The 17,746-nt window shown below is 36.4% G+C and overlaps 1 protein-coding gene across 3 annotated transcripts; it reads left to right on the top strand.

The window, feature by feature from the left end:
• The first annotated feature begins 932 nt into the window (after positions 1 to 932).
• On the top strand, positions 933 to 17,732 carry LOC127797293 (uncharacterized). 3 transcript variants are annotated; one of them, XM_052330078.1, is made up of 9 exons: positions 933 to 1,262; positions 5,328 to 5,375; positions 5,632 to 5,701; positions 8,622 to 8,712; positions 8,790 to 8,851; positions 14,384 to 14,676; positions 14,763 to 14,796; positions 14,884 to 15,012; positions 17,119 to 17,732. In XM_052330078.1, exons 2-9 carry the CDS (start codon positions 5,328 to 5,330, stop codon positions 17,304 to 17,306), a joined length of 915 nt encoding a protein of 304 aa, XP_052186038.1. In that variant the 5' UTR covers positions 933 to 1,262; the 3' UTR covers positions 17,307 to 17,732. The 3 variants fall into 3 exon arrangements, with proteins under 3 accessions (XP_052186038.1, XP_052186053.1, XP_052186046.1); XM_052330086.1 differs by lacking the exon at positions 933 to 1,262 and adding an exon at positions 4,365 to 5,225; XM_052330093.1 differs by lacking the exon at positions 5,632 to 5,701 and having other exon boundaries at positions 5,328 to 5,356; positions 8,616 to 8,712.
• Positions 17,733 to 17,746: the final 14 nt, after the last annotated feature.

Genomic DNA, 17,746 nt, shown 5'->3' with positions numbered 1-17,746 from the left:
ACTATATTTAATCTTTCATTGAAAAATATTTTATATTTTTCAATCATGTGTTTTTTATTGTCAATACGAGATATCTTTATATGGTTGATACCTTATCGTGCTATGTCAAGGTCTTGAGGTTTAACGAAACCACTGTCTTTTTAGACCACATCTCATTTTGATCAAAAAAATTATCCTTAATTTTTTGAGTTTTTAAACTTAATTTGCTAATTACATGTGATTTTTAGGTTAATAATCTACAAGTTTATCTAGTATTTTTAAAGAAGTTTGCATACTCTTGTGTAAACTTTCAAAATGTTTAAAATTGGTTTACCCGTAAACCAATTCAAAATATTTTTCAAAACTCAATTTGAGTTTCACAAGTAATTTTGGACACATTCTAAAATAAAATGTTTCATTTTCTGATTTTCAAGAAGTTAATTTTCGACACGATTCAAATCATATATGGGGTTTTGAAAACCCAGTCATCCTAAAAGAAAACATCGATAAATTTGAATCCGTTGTATTTGACAATTATCATCAACACTGACCATTGGTAAAATTCAAAGTTATTGTAGGAGAATTAGATTTTTTTTTTTTTTTACTTTTTGTATGATTTATTAAGTTGTAATAATGAGAATTGGATTGAAAGCATTTTTTAAGTTGTTATCATTTTATTTTATTTTTTATTTGTTATGAAGAATTGCAGTTGATTGATAAAATAATAAAATAAAATGATACAATTTGAGGTGAATTATTTTATAAAATGTAAAATTAATTTTAAAAATATAAAATATTTATCTATAGAATTAAAAATTGTAATAATTATTAATATTATTGTATAAATCTTTTTATTTTTATTAATTAAATAATTATTAATATTATTATTTTTATTAAATAACTAAATATTAAAAAAATTTAAAATGCCAAATCGAAAATTCCCCCCCGCCCCCGAATTCTCATTTCCGATTTGCGAGAAGTTGAAAACCAAAACCCTAAACTCCCTTGCTCCCCTCTCTCTCTCTCTGTCCCGCCGTCGGCCCCTCCGCCTCCGTCTTCGGCCGTCGTTGCAGCCTCGAGATCTGCCGCCGGGTCGCAGCGCCGCATCCAGATCGGCCTCCGCCTTCGGTCCTTGTCGGCCCCTCCGCCCCCGTCTTCGGTGGTCGTCGCCGCCTCGAGATCTGCCGCGGGTCGTCATCGCCGCCTCCAGATCTGCCGCGGGTCGTCTCCGCCTCCGCCTCTGCCTCGGGTCCTCGTCGCCTTGGAGTTTTTTGCAGAGACTGGTAAGTTTCTTTTCCCACTCCGAGCCTTGGAGTTTTTTCCAGCTTTCAGCCGAGCCCGAGCCCGAGCTCAAGAAATGTTATCGAGCTCGAGCTCGAGCTCGAGCCCACATTTCAGGCTCGACTCGAGCTCGAGCCAGTGGTAAATGTTATCGAGCCGAGCTGAGCTTAGGGAAGCTCGGTTCGTTTGCAACCCTTTGAAGCTGAAGCCTGAAGGTTTGGAACTTTGGAGCAGCATTCTCGTTGCCGCAGCCGTGCTGACCCAGGCCTGCTGCTCTCGCCGCCAACCCATCTCGCTGCGTACCCGCTCACCGCTGCATCTGCCGACCCATATCGCTGCTCGCCCCAACTGTCGATGCATCGACTCGTCACTCTGTTCGTCGCCTTGCCTCTCACCGCTGACCCATCTTGCCTCTTGCCATCGCCGTTGTCGCCGACCACTGCCTCACCTCTCTCACCACTGCATCCTCCGATCTGGCTGCTGCCTAGCCTCTTGGTGGCTTGAGTTGCTGGTGAGTCGCCCTCATCTTCCTCGCTGCAAGCAATTGCTTCACTGCGGTTGTTGGAAACTCCTTTCCAAGGAAACACGTCTCCCACTTTTTTCTGTAAATTGCAAGACGGTCCCGAACTGTTTCGTAATTTATAGAAACGGCCCAAAAGTCGTTTGGAGACGTCTTTGCCATTTTCGAAACGAGAAACGATTTGGAAATGTCATTTTTTCTGAGCCCTTTTCGTGTTTTACAGTCTATGCGTAGAACAACAATTTTTCATAAAAGGAGGGGTTAAAGTGCAATATTTTATAGTTGTACAACACTTTAAGAACAATTCTCAAGAGAGTGTAGTTCTCCATCTAATTGAGTGTTTAGTCATGTAAATTTTGAGCATGTGATAATTGAACATATACCTTTTAGCATAACACACATTTTTAATAAAAAATTTACAAAAATTAGTTAAATAATTATAAAAGACCATAAGCATAAGTTGAAGAAATGAATACTGGAAACATAGTTCATAAATTTGATTTCCTGATCATGGCTGATTTTGTCTATTTTAGACTCTTTTTTGGTTTGCAAGCAAACATGACATCAAATTTAGTTAGCAGAAAAGTGAATTAAAGTGAAACAAAGAGCTGAAATTGAGGATATACTTGTTTGGGGAAAAAAAAAAAAAACTTCCTCCTGACAAATGCTTGTAGGAATTTTACCTAGTTAAGTCAAGACGAGACATAGGCTAAACCAGAAACTATACGAGAAAGTACACGGGTGCTTACGTGTTTCTATATATCTACACACATAGAGAGAAAGAGAGAGAACTCATACTTTAAGTTTAGTATACTTATCATAGAGCTTTGCGTAAATGGCCTCCATCTGGTAGTAAAAATTAACCAACGTTTTAGCTAAAATAGAAAAGCAATAACATAAACGAAAATTATAATTGAATATGGAGGCCATCAACAGCAAATCCACCAACCTAGTCAAGAAATAGCAAGACGGAGTAGAAATTTCTAGCAAAGTTGTCAGAGCACCAAGGCTAAAATCAGTTGTAGAATTCAAAACAAAAAAAAGAAGAGAAAAAGAAAACCCTAGTTTTGAGAGGCTGCAAAGATGGTAACGAGGAGAACGAAGAAAAGAAACGCTATTGGATCTCTGAAGAAGAGGACATAATTCACCTAAACGAAAGGAAAATGGAGAGTTGCAAGAATTCAACTCCAATTGCGAAGAAGCCAGCACCGCACCGCGGGAACTGGAATCAAACTCCCTGCCCCAATCGTCTCGAACAGTGAGTCTTAAAATGCTGTAGAACTATAAAATGTTGCATTTTAACCCTTCGTTTTTTTATGAAAAATTGTTGTTCTATGCACCTAGACTGTGAAGCACGGAAACGACTCGGAGATGCCGTTTCGGCGTTTTCGAACCGTTTCCCGTTTCGGAAACGGGAAACGGCGAAGACGTCCCCAAACGGCATTCGAGCCGTTTCTGTAAATTGCGAAATGTTTGGCGAAGACGTCCCCAAACGGCATTCGAGCCGTTTCTGTAAATTGCGAAATGTTTCGGGGTTGTTTCAGAATTTACAGAAAAAAGTGGGAAGCGTGTTTTCCTCTGAAAATGCGTTTCTAGCAACTGTAGTGAAGCAATCGCTTGCAGTGGGAAAGATAAGGGCGACTCACCAAATCTGCAACTTAGGCCACATAAAGGCTAGGTTGTGGCCAGATTAGAGGATGTAGCGGCCAGAGAGGTGAGGCGGCGATCGGCGACGACGAGAGGCAAGATGGGTCAGCGATGAAAGGTAAGGCGGCGACCAGAGTGTCCGCAGTGAAGCAATCACCTGCAATGGGGAAGATGAGGGCGACTCACCAAATCTGCAACTCGGGCCACGGAGAGGCTAGGCTGTGGCTAGATTGAAGGATGCCATGGCGAGAGAGGTGAGGCGGCGATCGGCGGCGACGACGAAAGGCAAGATGGGTCAGTGGTGAGAGGTAAGGCGGCGACCAAAGTAATGAGTTGATGTGTCGACGGTTGGCGGCGAGCAGCGATATGGGTTTGCAGATGCAGCGGGTAGGCGGCGAGATAGGCCAGTGGCGAGAGCAGTGGACCTGGGTCGGCAAGCGATGGCGGCGACAACGACAATGCTATTTCAAAGTTCCAAACCTTCAGGCTCCAGCTTCAACAAACGGTTGCAAATTTCTAATTAGGGTTTGCAACTTATAAGTGTTATACCTAGGGCTGCTAGAACTACTTTCTTGGATAGGAATTCTACCACACTTGCTCTCACACACTCATGGATTAGATCTTAGAAACAAATTTAATAGAATCAATAGAAAATATAAACTGAAACATAATTAAACCAAACAAGAAACACAAACCACACATGCACAAGAACACTTAGATTATCCTAGTTCATGCCATGTGAATGGCATTACATCCAACCTCTAAAAACCTCCCGAGAGCAGTCTTCATTTCCAAAAATCGATCAACACAGTAGTGGCCCTTCTCTCCCTTCTATTTCCCGAACGCCCCAATTGTTTTCCCCAAGATTACAAAGCTAACAACACCTAGCCTTTCTCTTAGAAACAATCAGCACTCGTTACAAACAGAAAAATGAGAACTTTCTCTTCATTTGCTACCCCTTGCCCTTTATTTATAATAGTGGGTAGATATCCCAATGAAGACATAAAATATTTACAGTTTAACCTCTCAACTTAACACTAATTACAGTTTGGGTTACAACTTCTATTTAATACTTCATTGGCCCTCAAATACAATGCTATAACTGATCTTATGAACCTATATTCTAGACAACATTTTAACAATAAGTTATAATAATACTTATATCATATAAATTATACTAATTTCACATACACCCTTATTTATTTTATTCTAACATTTATATTTTTAACTATTTTCACATATACCCCTATATTTTTTAAATTTACAGTTTGCCCCACGTTTTCGTTTTCTACCTTTTTGAAAAAATGCCCTTTTCCCGTTTTCGTTTCGTAGAACAACAATTTTTCATAAAATGAGGGGTTAAAGTGCAACATTTTATAGTTCTGCATCATTTTAAGGCTCTCTATTCGGGACGGCTAGGGCTGGGAGTTTGAATTCCAGTTCTCGCAGTGTGGTGCTAGCTTCTTCGCAACTGGCGTTGAATTCTTCCAACTCTTCATTTTCCTTTCGTTTAGGTGAATACTGTCCTCGTCTTCAGAGATCTAGTAGTGTTTCTTCGTTTCATTATGCACCTTCTCGTTGCCATCTTTGCGGCCTCTCAAAATTAGGGTTTTTGTTTTTTTTTTTCTACAACTGATTTTAGTAGTGTTTCTTCGTTTCGTTATGCACCTTCTCGTTGCCATCTTTGCGGCCTCTCAAAATTAGGGGTTTTTTTTTTTTTTTCTACGACTGATTCTAGCCTTGGTGCTCTGACAACTTTGCTAGAAATTTCTACTCCGTCTTGCTATTTCCCGATCAGGTTGGTGGATTTGTTGTTGACGGCCTCCATATTCAATTATAATTTTTGTTTATGTTATTGCTTTTCTGTTTTAGCTAAAATGTTGGTTAATTTTTGTCTCAGATGGAGGTCATTTACGCAAAGCTCTATGATAAGTACACTAAACTTAAAGTATGAGTTCTCTCTCTTTCTCTGTATGTGTAGATATATAGAAGCATGTAAGCACCCGTGTACTTTCTCATATAGTTTTTGGTTTAGCCTATGTCTCGTCTTGACTTAACTAGTTTATGGGTAAAATTCCTGGAAGCATTTGTCAGGAGGAATTTTTTTTTTTTTTCCCCAAACAAGTATATCCTCAATTTTAGCTCTTTGTTTCACTTTAATTCACTTTTCTGCTAACTAAATTTGATGTCATGTTTGCTTGCAGATCAAAAAAGAGTCTGAAATAGACAAAATTAGCCGTGATCAGGAAGTTAAATTTATGAACTATGTTTCTGGTATTCATTTCTTCAACTTATGCTTATGGTCTTTTATAGTTATTTAACTAATTTTTGTAAATTTTTTATTAAAAATGTGTGTTATGCTAAAAGGTGTCTGTTCAATTATCACATGCTCAAAATTTACATGACTAAACACTCAATTAGATGGAGAATTACACTCTCTTGAGAATTGTTCTTACAAAACCCACTATTGCAGAGAACATGACACAACAGGGTTTAAGATTCATGTGCTTATTGGAAAGAGCTATGTTCAGAGCAATTGAATCTTATGATTGATGGCTTGTTGTGATAGATTTAACCTATCTATCCAGATTTTCCGAGCTTAGCAGAGCATGTAGTGGTTAGGCTGAAAATAATGTAACTTGGCCCAATATGTTATAAAATTTAGTTTATTTGTACAAGTAATCAGTATTTTATATTTTACTGAAAAACTTCCCCATCTGTTGTGGTTTAGCATCCACTTGATGTAACTGAAAAACCTGTCTTATAGTAAGTATTTACCCTTGTTGATTAAAGTCGAAAGTACATTGTCTGAGCATTCAAGGAATTCATGAACTCAAAGGCTTTATGAAGGTTTTTTAATGGTAAACATGCCATTTCTGTGGGTGTTCCGTTTGTACTCCTACACAATGTTGTAGGACTAGTCCTTGCCCTTGATGATGAATGCCAATAGTGTATCTGCTGACCATGGAGCACTCAGTTTCATGACCTTAAAGTACCTTCTAAATGTTTTTTTTAGTTTAATTATTGTTGCACTAAGGGTTGATTATGATTAGATAACTCTAATTATTTTACGCTTTAATTGTATGTAGAGAACCTTGACATATAATTTGGATATGGGACATATATGGAAATTTAACTTTTTGGCTGATATTATCATTTATCAGTGAATTTATATAACTTTGATCTTACTGAAGCATGTTTGTAATTGGCGGCACAATTTCGTATTTGAATCTTCTCCCATGGATAGTCAAGGGACTTTTTCCATCATTAGCACTTTTTTTTTCCATCATCAATTGGTTTTAACTATTTGTTTAGAGGTTAAGGATTAGATCATGAAATGACATAAAAATTTATGGAAGTGGCGAATGTAATGATAAAAAAATGGAGGAAGAATAACAAAAGATATATACATATATATATATATATGAAGTTACTTGAAGGGAGAGAAATAAAAAAACGAGAGAGATTTGAGCCAAGTGAAATGCCTAATGACGCTAATCAAAGAGTCCTAGCAAATAAGGTGGTGATCAAGGAGAGACAGAAAGAGTATTTCTTGAGATGAAGGTGGAGAAACAGGTGTTATGTTGCGACATCATAGTAACTCCCAAAAACTTAGGAAGCACATTTTCTATATACATATTTGTCCAAATAGAATAAAGAAACTTATGAAAAAGAGAAAAACAGCAAAAGAGTTAGACAAGATAATATTCTGATAGAAGCAAGAAAATGCATGGGAGAAGAGCATGTTTTTTGGTTAAAAGAATTACTTAATGTGATCCTTCAATTAAAAAGGTTGTCGAACGAGTGAGGGAAGACCACTTTAGTGCCTATCTTTAAGAATAAAGGAAATGTTCATAGTTGTGAAATTATAGAGAGATCAAGTTAATGAGTCAACACTATGAAACTTGGGGAGAGGGTAATTGAACAAAGGTTAAGAAAAGAATTAGGGCCTCTGGAAGCCAATTTGGTTTTATGCATGGTAGGTCAACAATGGAAGCTATCTACTTATTGAAATGTCTAATGTACAGGTCCATAGATAGATAAATAAATTTACATATCACATTTATAGACTTGGAAAGAGCCTATGACAGTCATTGGAGAAGTCTTGTGGAAGGTATTAGAGAATAAATGAGTCCTAATTGTTCATATACAGGTTATCAAGTACATCTATCATCAAGCAGAAGAAAGAGGAGTTACTTGGTTTATTAGAGAACTTGGCTTAACATGTTTGTAGGTGTGCAAAAAGATCTTGACTTTTGGCAATTGTCTTATAGTGGAGATTTTTCTCTTCGTCTCTCAGATCTGTTAGGGTTCAGGAGAATGGGATCAGTGACCTTGATGAATGTTCATACATCCTAGAGGTGGTGGACATCTGTTCCATCTCTTTTGAGGCCATGTAATCTTTTGGATTCATTTTCATGATGATATGGAAATTGAGCTATCTTGCCAAATGGGATGGTTTAGATCATATGTCTACAAGTGTGTTTGGAACATCTGGAACCTTTCACTATAGTGGAAGATTTATATACAACACAGGACTTCATCCTGTGTGTTTTTGCAGACACATCAATTCATCATTGTGATGGAGACACTTCTTGCTGCTAAATTTTGGTGATATTATATTTTAGAGCATGAGACATGCCATGTTCCTTTTCTTTTCCTCATGTTTGAATATGCACATTACAGCTGGAATTGGATTGTATGGAATATATATGTGTGCTGCAGGTGTTTTAAACCCTTCATTTTATTTGGCAGCAATAGGGCTTCAATCATGTCTATGTGGAGGCATATCTAAATAGTTTGGCAAAGAATCTCTTTACAATTTTGTTATTTGTTTCCTTTTTGTTTGGTGGATATGCACAGCAGTTAAAATTTTGAGTTGAAATATGTGATAACTGCTATCAACATCTTTTCTATTGAATCTTGTGTGATATGCATAATCACTGTTGCACTATCCAATGTCCTGAACATAACTTGTTAGTTGCTTGATGTTCAGAATCAGCTGTCCTACTGTCATTACGCTGGATTCTGGATGGAACTTAAATTTATATGATTTTAATAATGCTGCCTTTGGTTAGATATATATCCAATGAGATTTTTGAAGAAATGTGAAGATCCTAATTGTGTAGGAAATGGTAAGAGAACTTAAGCATACAAGTAATTTACACTTTATGTTTGGTATTTCATACTGCAGCTGCAGATGAATTGGTTGAACACTTGAGAAATGAAAATGACAGGCTACGTGCACAAATAAATGATTTGAGACATGAAGCAGCTTCAATCAGGTAAATATTTTGCAAACAATCTTTGTTCTGTTTGGAAAATTCATATAGTGGTATTGTAAGCACATGTTTGGCAGCAGGTCAACAAAGGATGAACAGCAGGCTGCATATCAAAAGCTTTTAATGGAAGAGGACCAGAAGAGTAAGAGTATTTGATTATTTAATGAGTTTTTTTTTTTGTGCATTTTAACTCTTACACTAGCATAATATTAAAATTTCTTTTGCCATAGAATTTATATCCATGATTGTCTTGGTGTGGTTTGAGAAATAGTATGCAGAGCTGAGAGAAAAGAATACAGGGAAAAGAGAGATTGGAGGAAAAACTAACTGATATATTCAGACAGAGATTACAAGTATTTATACCAACTTGCTGTAACTTCTATGTACAAGCCAGCTAAGCTAGGTACAACTACTGTATACAGTACCTAAGCTAGTATAATAATATGGATTCTCAACACAATATTTGGTTATTGTGGAAGAATTGGTATGCCAATTACTTCTAATGTCTAATCAGGCATTATGTTCTACCCAAGACTGTCTTAGAGAATTTTTGCATGTTTATCAAGAGACGAAGTGTATGGTGTGTCAACTTTTGGGCATTGCTCAGTGTTTAGTGACCATATTTTCAAAGTAGAACTTTAATGTAGAAGATAAATTAAAATGACTAAGTATGGAATTCCACTCCATCCTTTAGAATGGCAGCAAAAGAATATATATTGGAACGAGAAAATTTTTAGAAACTTTTATCTATGGTTCAGTTTGATGTGGTAGCATTACTTGTTAGGAATGCACATCCTCTTTCAACCCTTACTATTTAGGGTGTGGGTTGTGCATGATGTAAGATGGTTTTTGGTCAATATAAACTCTGTTTTGTTGTTGCTCAAGTTACTACTTCTCCAATTATTATTCAGTGTGTGTGGGTATTTTGATCACTTAGGATAGCTAAGGTGCATAGCTGTTTTTCTCTTGAAAACTTGTTATGAATATTTTAATTATTATGTTCTTTCTAGAGAAGTTGATCTCATTTTATAAATACCCATTTGAAATAACTTTGTTTTTGTTTTGCTTTTCTTTATTGCTGTTGGTGGTGGTTGTTCTTTAGGTTTTAGTTTCAAGACCTAACTGAATGCTAGACCATTTAGCCCTAGTTCTGGAAGGGGTTTATTTGTGTAGTGTTATTCAACCAAAGTGATATCTGCCATGCTAAATGAGAGTTCAATGCAAAAAGTTAATGAATTTCCTCTTGTGCATCCACTGGGACTGGCTACGTAAACAAGACTGTAAGTGACATTGGAATTAATTATTTAAAAATTTTAATATTTGTAAAGTTGAGTCATTGGTGCTCCCATCTTCAAATGATTTTTTGATCTGCCTTCTGCTTTTAAATAATTAATTGTTCTTTTGGAATTACAGATGGTGAGATTTCTACCATATTTTGATCTAGGATCATTGACTCATTCTGTTTTTTGTAAAAACTAAACAGCTCCATGCTAAGCAAAAAAAAAGTTCAATATCCTATAAAATAAAGACTTGAAAATGTTGTTAAAGCTATTTGGCTGGTGAAATTCTGTTTAACAGGAAATTAGCAAATTCCTGAAATCTCTAGGTTGTTCATTGGAATATTTTTTTTTTTTAAATGATGATTTGCCCATTCTTAGTTTACATTATATGAACTCATCTAAATTGATTAGTATCTATGCCGGGCACATGAAACTTCGATAGGTATAGGATATTATTACCAATTAGGTTGGTTGTAAGCTCAATAAATATGTTAAAAGAAAGTTCTCTATGAAAATAAGCATAGGGCTCTCATTCTATGCATAAAATGTTATATCCTAGTTTATAAACACAACCTCTATTGCATGGAAACATCGGAAAGTGTCGTTTTGGCATTTTCGAAATGTTTCCTACCCCGAAACACCAAGAAATACTAAAAAAACATTTCTGGGCTGTTTTTGTAATTTTAGAAACATTTCGGGACCGTTTCACAATATTAGAAAAATATTGGAAGCACGTTTTTGATTTGGAAACACATTTTTGTTCCACGACCATGTTAAAGACGAAAGCAATTCCGTCTACTATCCCGGTGACCACATTAGAGATAGAAGCAACTTGTGTTTATGTTTTTTTGAATGCATGATAAAATTTATGTTTTTTGTATGATTGAATAATTATTTTTATAATTTTTTTATTAAAATTTATATTTACAGAAAGACCCTCATATTTTTTTATTTACTCATTTCTCCCGCATTTACGTTTCCTACTTTTTTGAAAAATGTCATTTTCCCGTTTTCGTTTTGTATTGTACCCATTTCTTGTTTCCATTTCTGTGCAACATAGAACACATTGATTAAATGAAAAGGTAATTCAAAATTTAGAAACTTATCTGCATCTTTGTGTCGTTGGACACAAGAATAAGATGGGCCTGCCTGTTACTTGGACGCATACTTGAACCCAATGCCTATACCTGAGTTCATGTAAAAAGAGGCCCTGGTATGGATTCTGCAACAAAGATGATAATTGACACTTTAGTGGATCAAGATCATATCAATGCCTTAAATTGAAAAGCTGGAGCTCTGCCGTGGCTGATAGTGCTGATATTGTAATAATTCTGCTGCCTTCTGTTCTGTGCCACTTATTCTTTCTCTTGTATCAGTAATCTGATACAAATACTAGTAAGTACCTTGATTTAATGTTTCCTTTAACCAAATCTTGATTGCAACATATTGCTGCCTGTTGTAAGCCTGGTTTGGGGGAATTGATCATCTACTTGTGGTCAAAACAGCAGAAAATCTGAGGGCAGACAAGGTCATAGACAGAGACACAAGTGATGGAGAGAGGTGAAGTGTATTGTTTAGTTGTGGAATGATCCTCTTCTAGGTTTGCGGATCCCATTGCAACATAATCTCGATTGGGTTGATTCGGGTTAATGCCTAAAAGCCTATCTGGGATGAGTTGGAGTTCGAATGGGTTAAATGTTCCTTTGAACAGGCCTTATAACCTTATCCCTTCAAAGCCCATACCTGGTAGGGTTATTATAGCAGTCTTCCTCTCCAAGTCCATCAGCTTTCTTGTGTCCAAGCTCGTTTGACATACTAAATTGAGACAAACCTTTGTTTCAATTCATCAAGCCACTAAACCCTAATATTCCTGCAATTGGATGATTGCTGACTATTTTATTGACATTGGTTCTGGATCCAATTACCAGTTTTGTTCTTAATGCGTTAAATAGTAAATGGTAAATATTATCTGCACTTCCTAGCTGGATAATTCAGCTAATGATTTGTTTGTCCGGGTAATTGCTCAGATACCGGTTGACATTGCGGTTCCCACTGTCCTGCTCATACTTAACCTGAGCATTTGTCATGAGCATCAGTCTCATAATGCCCCTTATTTGGCATGACTAGGAGATCCACTTTGTGTTCGTTACATGGCAATCATGTGACAAGATAATTTCTATTTATGTTCTACATACAAATTTAGAAGTTGTTATATTCAGGCTTGAGGGTTCCTTGAGGTTGCAATTGTGGTGAGGGTATGTCTACACCTGGGAGAACTTAATTTTCTGCTTCCCTCAGTGGCTTAATGCTGGTGCATTTTGGTGTCTAAATATGCTGGATATATGTAAAATTTTATCAAGTTATTCTTTTGGAAATTGTCCATCATGGCTATAAGAAATCATCATGACCTAATTTGCTTATGATGAGACCCACTAATTCTGTTAACTTTCCAATTCTTGTATTCTAGTGTACACTCTTATTGTAGTTCTTTGCCGACCCTAGCCATATATTTTTGCATCTTCTTACCCTATTTTTTCACATTATAAATTTTTTGATTGATCAATCAAAGACAAACTAACTTGCATGTGGATGAGAAACCCACTATTTTGTTGACTTCTTCATTTTGTGACCTCATATGCACTCTGCTATCTGTTTTATTTCTAAGGAATATAACTGTGTTCTAAATAGTAGCAACAAGAGTACATTTTACTTATTGGACATTTTCAATTCTATTTTCCTTATCCAAAACAGTTTCATATATTTTCTGCATTTCTGACTTCATGTGTTGCTTTCAAAGACCTAGGTATTGGAGTGAAATTGTTATTTTTCTTCTGTTATCTCTAGCAGCAATATTTAGGTTTTCTGAAAGGAACAAGTAGTGGGTTTTTCAACTTAGTAAAGATATAAACTGTATAATTTTCTTTTATGTCTATGCTACTGTCTATATGCATGTTGGTTGCATTTCTGCATGTGTGCACAGTATCTTCTATAATTAATTCAGGCAACAGCATTCTCAAAAGTTTTAAGACACCAGAATCTAGGTTTAAGAAGTTGTTGCTTGTTGACAGCTTCCAACAGGAAATGCATTCTACGTGGATACTTGAGTTGAGATTAACGTATGATTTAATTCAAGTGTTTACATATTCTGAATTGAGGTACTTATCCCCCAGCTCCCCCTTCCAAAAATTAAAAAAGAAGTTTGTTGGTGAGGCTATGAAGTGTTGTCTCTAAAGGGCCAAATGAATTTCAGATATGGAAGTTGAATTGCAGAAATCTAAAAGAAATATCATAGTTTCACATTTCATGATTTTGTTGGAGTGGTCATGTGTCGCAACCATTGATGGGATTGTGGGGAGGCTACAAATGGATGTGTCTGCTGGACGCTTGTCATGGCAGTTGAATTGCATGAATGCAAAAATAAAGTTTCATAAATAGGTTGTGTTCACACCAAATGATCTTTAAAGTTAGTTATTCTTCTGTCTCATGTATTGTTGGGACCAAACTAGTTGGAGATTTTGCAATGTTGCCTCCAATTTTTTTCCTTTGTGTATGTTTGTGGCCCCCCAGGAAGGGGGGGGGGGGGGGTTGGGATGTTTTCTGCAGGACATTGATCATGGCAGTTCGATTGCAGCCATTCGTAAGAAACCAGTTTCACAAATAGGTCATGTTTGCACCAAATAATCCTCTGTAGTTTAAGTGTTTATCTGTTTGTTTATCCATCTGCAGTCTAAGTACTTATCAGATTTCATAAATGTGATTTGTGGATCACAGAAACTTGGAAGCAATTGGGATACAACCAGAAAGTACTAAAAATGTAATACGGGGAAAAACATTTTTTTAATTCAATGTTTATGAGCATAGGGGGTTTTACTGTGTATATGTGGCTTTATAAAAAAAGACTGAAATAGAAACAAGATTTTCTGTAATGAGGTGGGAATGATGCCTATTAAAAATAAGATCTGTTAGACTCAATTTAGATGGTTTGGACATGTGTGAACACACTTATGAGGTATGTGGATGGATAGGCAAAGAATTTTGTAGCAAAAGAGGTAGAGGAAAGCTAAAGAAAACTTGGTGGGAACCCTTAGTTTACTGGGAGATAATGATTAGCAAATATTTTTGGGTTTGGCTAGGAAAACTTGTAGGACCCTCGCACTCTGGATGATGTTTGTTGTCAATCAGTACACCTTTCAAGACTTCTTGGAGATTTCTACCGGGTTGACACTTGTTTGTTGTTTCATCATTCCTCTGTTTGCTGGACAAGAATTTTGATATCTGAATGTCATTCGTTGCATGAACAACTATTGTGCCAGCCACTGGTTTCTCTGTATTTTACTGAATGTCTATATGTATTGATTAATCCTTCAGTATTAAGCGGCTCAATTCTACTGCAGTTAAACAGCTTTCAGAAGAAATTGAGAGGCTTCAGAACCTGCAAAGTGCAATGGATGAAAAAAATGAAAATGGGCAACTGAATATGTTTGGAAGCTCTCAAATTGGATCAGACACATATGATGGTTTAAACATGAAGGTCCCAAGAAAACGCAGCAGGAATAATGAGGCTGATGCAGAAGTTATGGTTATTCCATGCTCCATTGATCAAGTTCGGTGTGACCCTGTGAATGAAACACCAAGTGGTCCATCCAAGCAAATTGTGTCTAGTACTAGTGATTTGGACATTGATCAGGTATATATGATAATCTAACTTGTTTCTCTCAGAACCTATTGTTTCTTTTTCTTTGTTTTCCTGACTAATTTAAGGTGCAAATTTAGCCTGAGTGCTGTAGAAGAAAGATTGGCCTTTCAGGTACATATTCAGGAGTCTGAATTTTCTTTTATTCTGCTATGAATTACTTTCATTTGTCTGAACATTTGTTTCAACTAAATGCTATAGGTGGTGTAGCTGCCACTGGTCCGTCCAACTGCATTTTTCAAGAACTTACTGAGTGCTTACTTGACATGAAATTATCCACTGCTACCCAAACTGAAGGAATATGTATCTCAGCACTACATCAATCAAGTGGTAATTCTCAAATCTGGATATATGTTCATTCTTTCCCAGTAATTGGGCATATGCTTTACTTTTGTTTTAATATATACTTTTCTAAGAATATGAAAATTTCATGGTGCACTTGTTGATGCTTCACCATCCCTTGAAATTTCTGAACATTCTTGAATTCTAATGCATGTATTTGGAACCAAAAGAAAATGATACTGTTGACATGCATGTTTTCTGTCAATGTTTTGGTTATGTTTTATATGTTGCTGGCAGCCCTGGCAATTATTCCTGAGAGCAATGTATCCTACAGTTAGCAGGCCACAATTTTTGCTGTTGGGAGGGGGCAAAAACTCTATTTGTTTTCAATATGTCTCATCTGTTATTTAACTTGCATTCTTTTTTTCCTGCACATGGCAACTGGTAATAAAAACTAGGCAATTGGCATAAACAACTTTCTACAAGTTCCTGCATTGTAATTGTAGGTGATCTCTTTCTTGGATTTCTTTATTATGCTGGCATTCTTGTAGGTGGCTAGATACTTCATATGAACTGCTCTGCTTACTATGATCTGAATCTAATGATTATCTCTTTTTAAAAATTGTCATGTTTTTTGGCTAATTTCTTTTACTAGAGAATTTCAGTCTGTCTACACATTTTCAAGAGCATGAGTCTGATTCCAGATACTTAAATATCTGTGTGCATCAGTTGAATTTATGTCTTGAGATCTCTATCCGTGTATTAAAATATGGATGTTGTGATACTTGAGTTGCAATTTTTTACACTGTTTGGGTTGAAGTAAAAATAATAATAAAAAAATTGAATGAAAGTGAAGGAGAGTGGACGGAATAAAACAATTATTTAGAAAAATAGGTAGAGAAAGATGCAAAAAATATTAGTCAGAGGCACTTAGGTTTGACATTAATTATATGGGCCTTACAAAGGCAAGGTCATAGATCGATATTAATGAAAAATTGGTATGTTGTTTGGTTAGATAAGGGGAAGTGAAGGGAACATTTTTGGTTTGTAACAAATTATGAGAGAAAGTGAAGTAAGGTATATAAATAAAATTCTAAATACGATTTTGTAGTTATTTTGTAAAAATTGAGATATAATTGACATTTAAAAATATTAAAATTCTGAACACTTCACTTTCCTCCATTTCCTCCCAAAACAGGAAGAAAAGGGAAGGTAACATGCTTAAAATGATTGTGCCATCTACACCTCTTAATCCTTCGTACATCTCCCTTTCCTTCTTAAAAGGTTACTTAAACAAACTAATAATTTATTATTTTGTTATGGTTGAGATTCCTAGACCTCCAATTCATAACACATATAAGCGTCAGAACATTAAGCAGAAAACTGAATAGATTATGCCTATTCTGGGTTTGGTTAAGGAAGATCAGAGTTATTCTTGTTCCTATTCCGATTTTGTCAATTTTCAGTTTTTCATTAGTACAAGGAGTCTTTGTGTGATAGGAGACTTTTTAAAATTTGGTTGCTAGCAGGTGCAGTGTCCTAGTAGGAGTCTTCTCTTATAGGGCTTTCTTATAAATAATCTCCTGTAAATACTGCAAGGGATCAGAAAAATGAATTTTTTTCTGCATACTTTGTGCGCAAGAGATCGAAGGGTTCTCTCGGGCCCTAGCCTAAACATAGGTTGGCAAGGACAGAAGTCTTTGAAGGCATTAGCTGCAGATTTAGCTAATAGACCGTGGACTCAATCCATTAGCATATTTCCTTCCAAAAGCTTCAACCCACATGTTTCTTATAACTTGTAAAGAATGTCCTGCAAGGTTGAAGAGGAATCAATATTTGTTACAGGGATTATCCTTTTCATCTATGGTAAGGCATGGGGATATGTTCTTATTCCCACAGTTGTCATGCACCCTGTAATGGTCTCCGATGTAAATTAATATGTTTATTACAATAGAAGGGAGTCCACAGTCCACAATAAAACTCTTTCCAATATCTTGCGGTCAACTTCTGATTTAGTAAAAAGGACTGCTAACCATTGTTTTTTTGTTTGTCACTTTTTCGGGGCAAAATATACGTTCAAAATAATTGAACGGTTTTTCAAGTAAGCATTATTTGCAACTGTATCTTACCATGGCAAGGTTGTGGTTGTCACAGGTTACTCATTCAGTCTGACATGGGCAAATAAGGCAGGGGGAGACGAGGTGGAGGTGCTGTATCGCGTGTTGTCGTTGGGTACATTTGAGAGAGTGGCACCGGAGTGGATGAGAGAGGTGATTGTATTTAGTTTGAGGATGTGCCCTATCTTTTTTGAGAGGATATCCCGAGTTATCAAGCCTTGCTGATGACATTAATGCATCCTTTGCTACCCAACTTAGGAATTATATTCTGTTTCTCCACCACAAGGCGGTCCTTTCTTTTGGGCTTAATGTGCAGGTCATGCAAAACACCAACATCGTTTATCTAATTGCCAGAACCGATCAGTCGATTCTTCTGGCTTCTGTTGTATTTCTGTCTAGTTTGATTTTCAAACAGTAAACATATACTCGCAGGGAACATAGTTTTTTGTGATCTTGGTCGAGTTCATGTTGCTGTCACAAGCTGTTTCTCTTTTCTTTTTCATGTTAGTAGTTAGTGCATTGTAATGTTGTCTGCCAAAGGTGAGATGAACAAGAAGTTGGCAATGGCATGTACTGGGTGAGAAGCAATTAAGCACATTTGTACTGGGTGAGAAGCAATTAAGCACCTTAGTGCGACGATGTTGGTCTGTACTCCAATGGTTCCA

The sequence above is a fragment of the Diospyros lotus genome, chromosome 1 (assembly GCF_014633365.1).
Source record: "Diospyros lotus cultivar Yz01 chromosome 1, ASM1463336v1, whole genome shotgun sequence".
Classification (NCBI taxonomy): Eukaryota; Viridiplantae; Streptophyta; class Magnoliopsida; order Ericales; family Ebenaceae; genus Diospyros; species Diospyros lotus.
The sequence above is the reverse complement of the archived record's forward strand: the minus strand, read 5'-3'. Positions and strand labels throughout refer to the sequence as shown.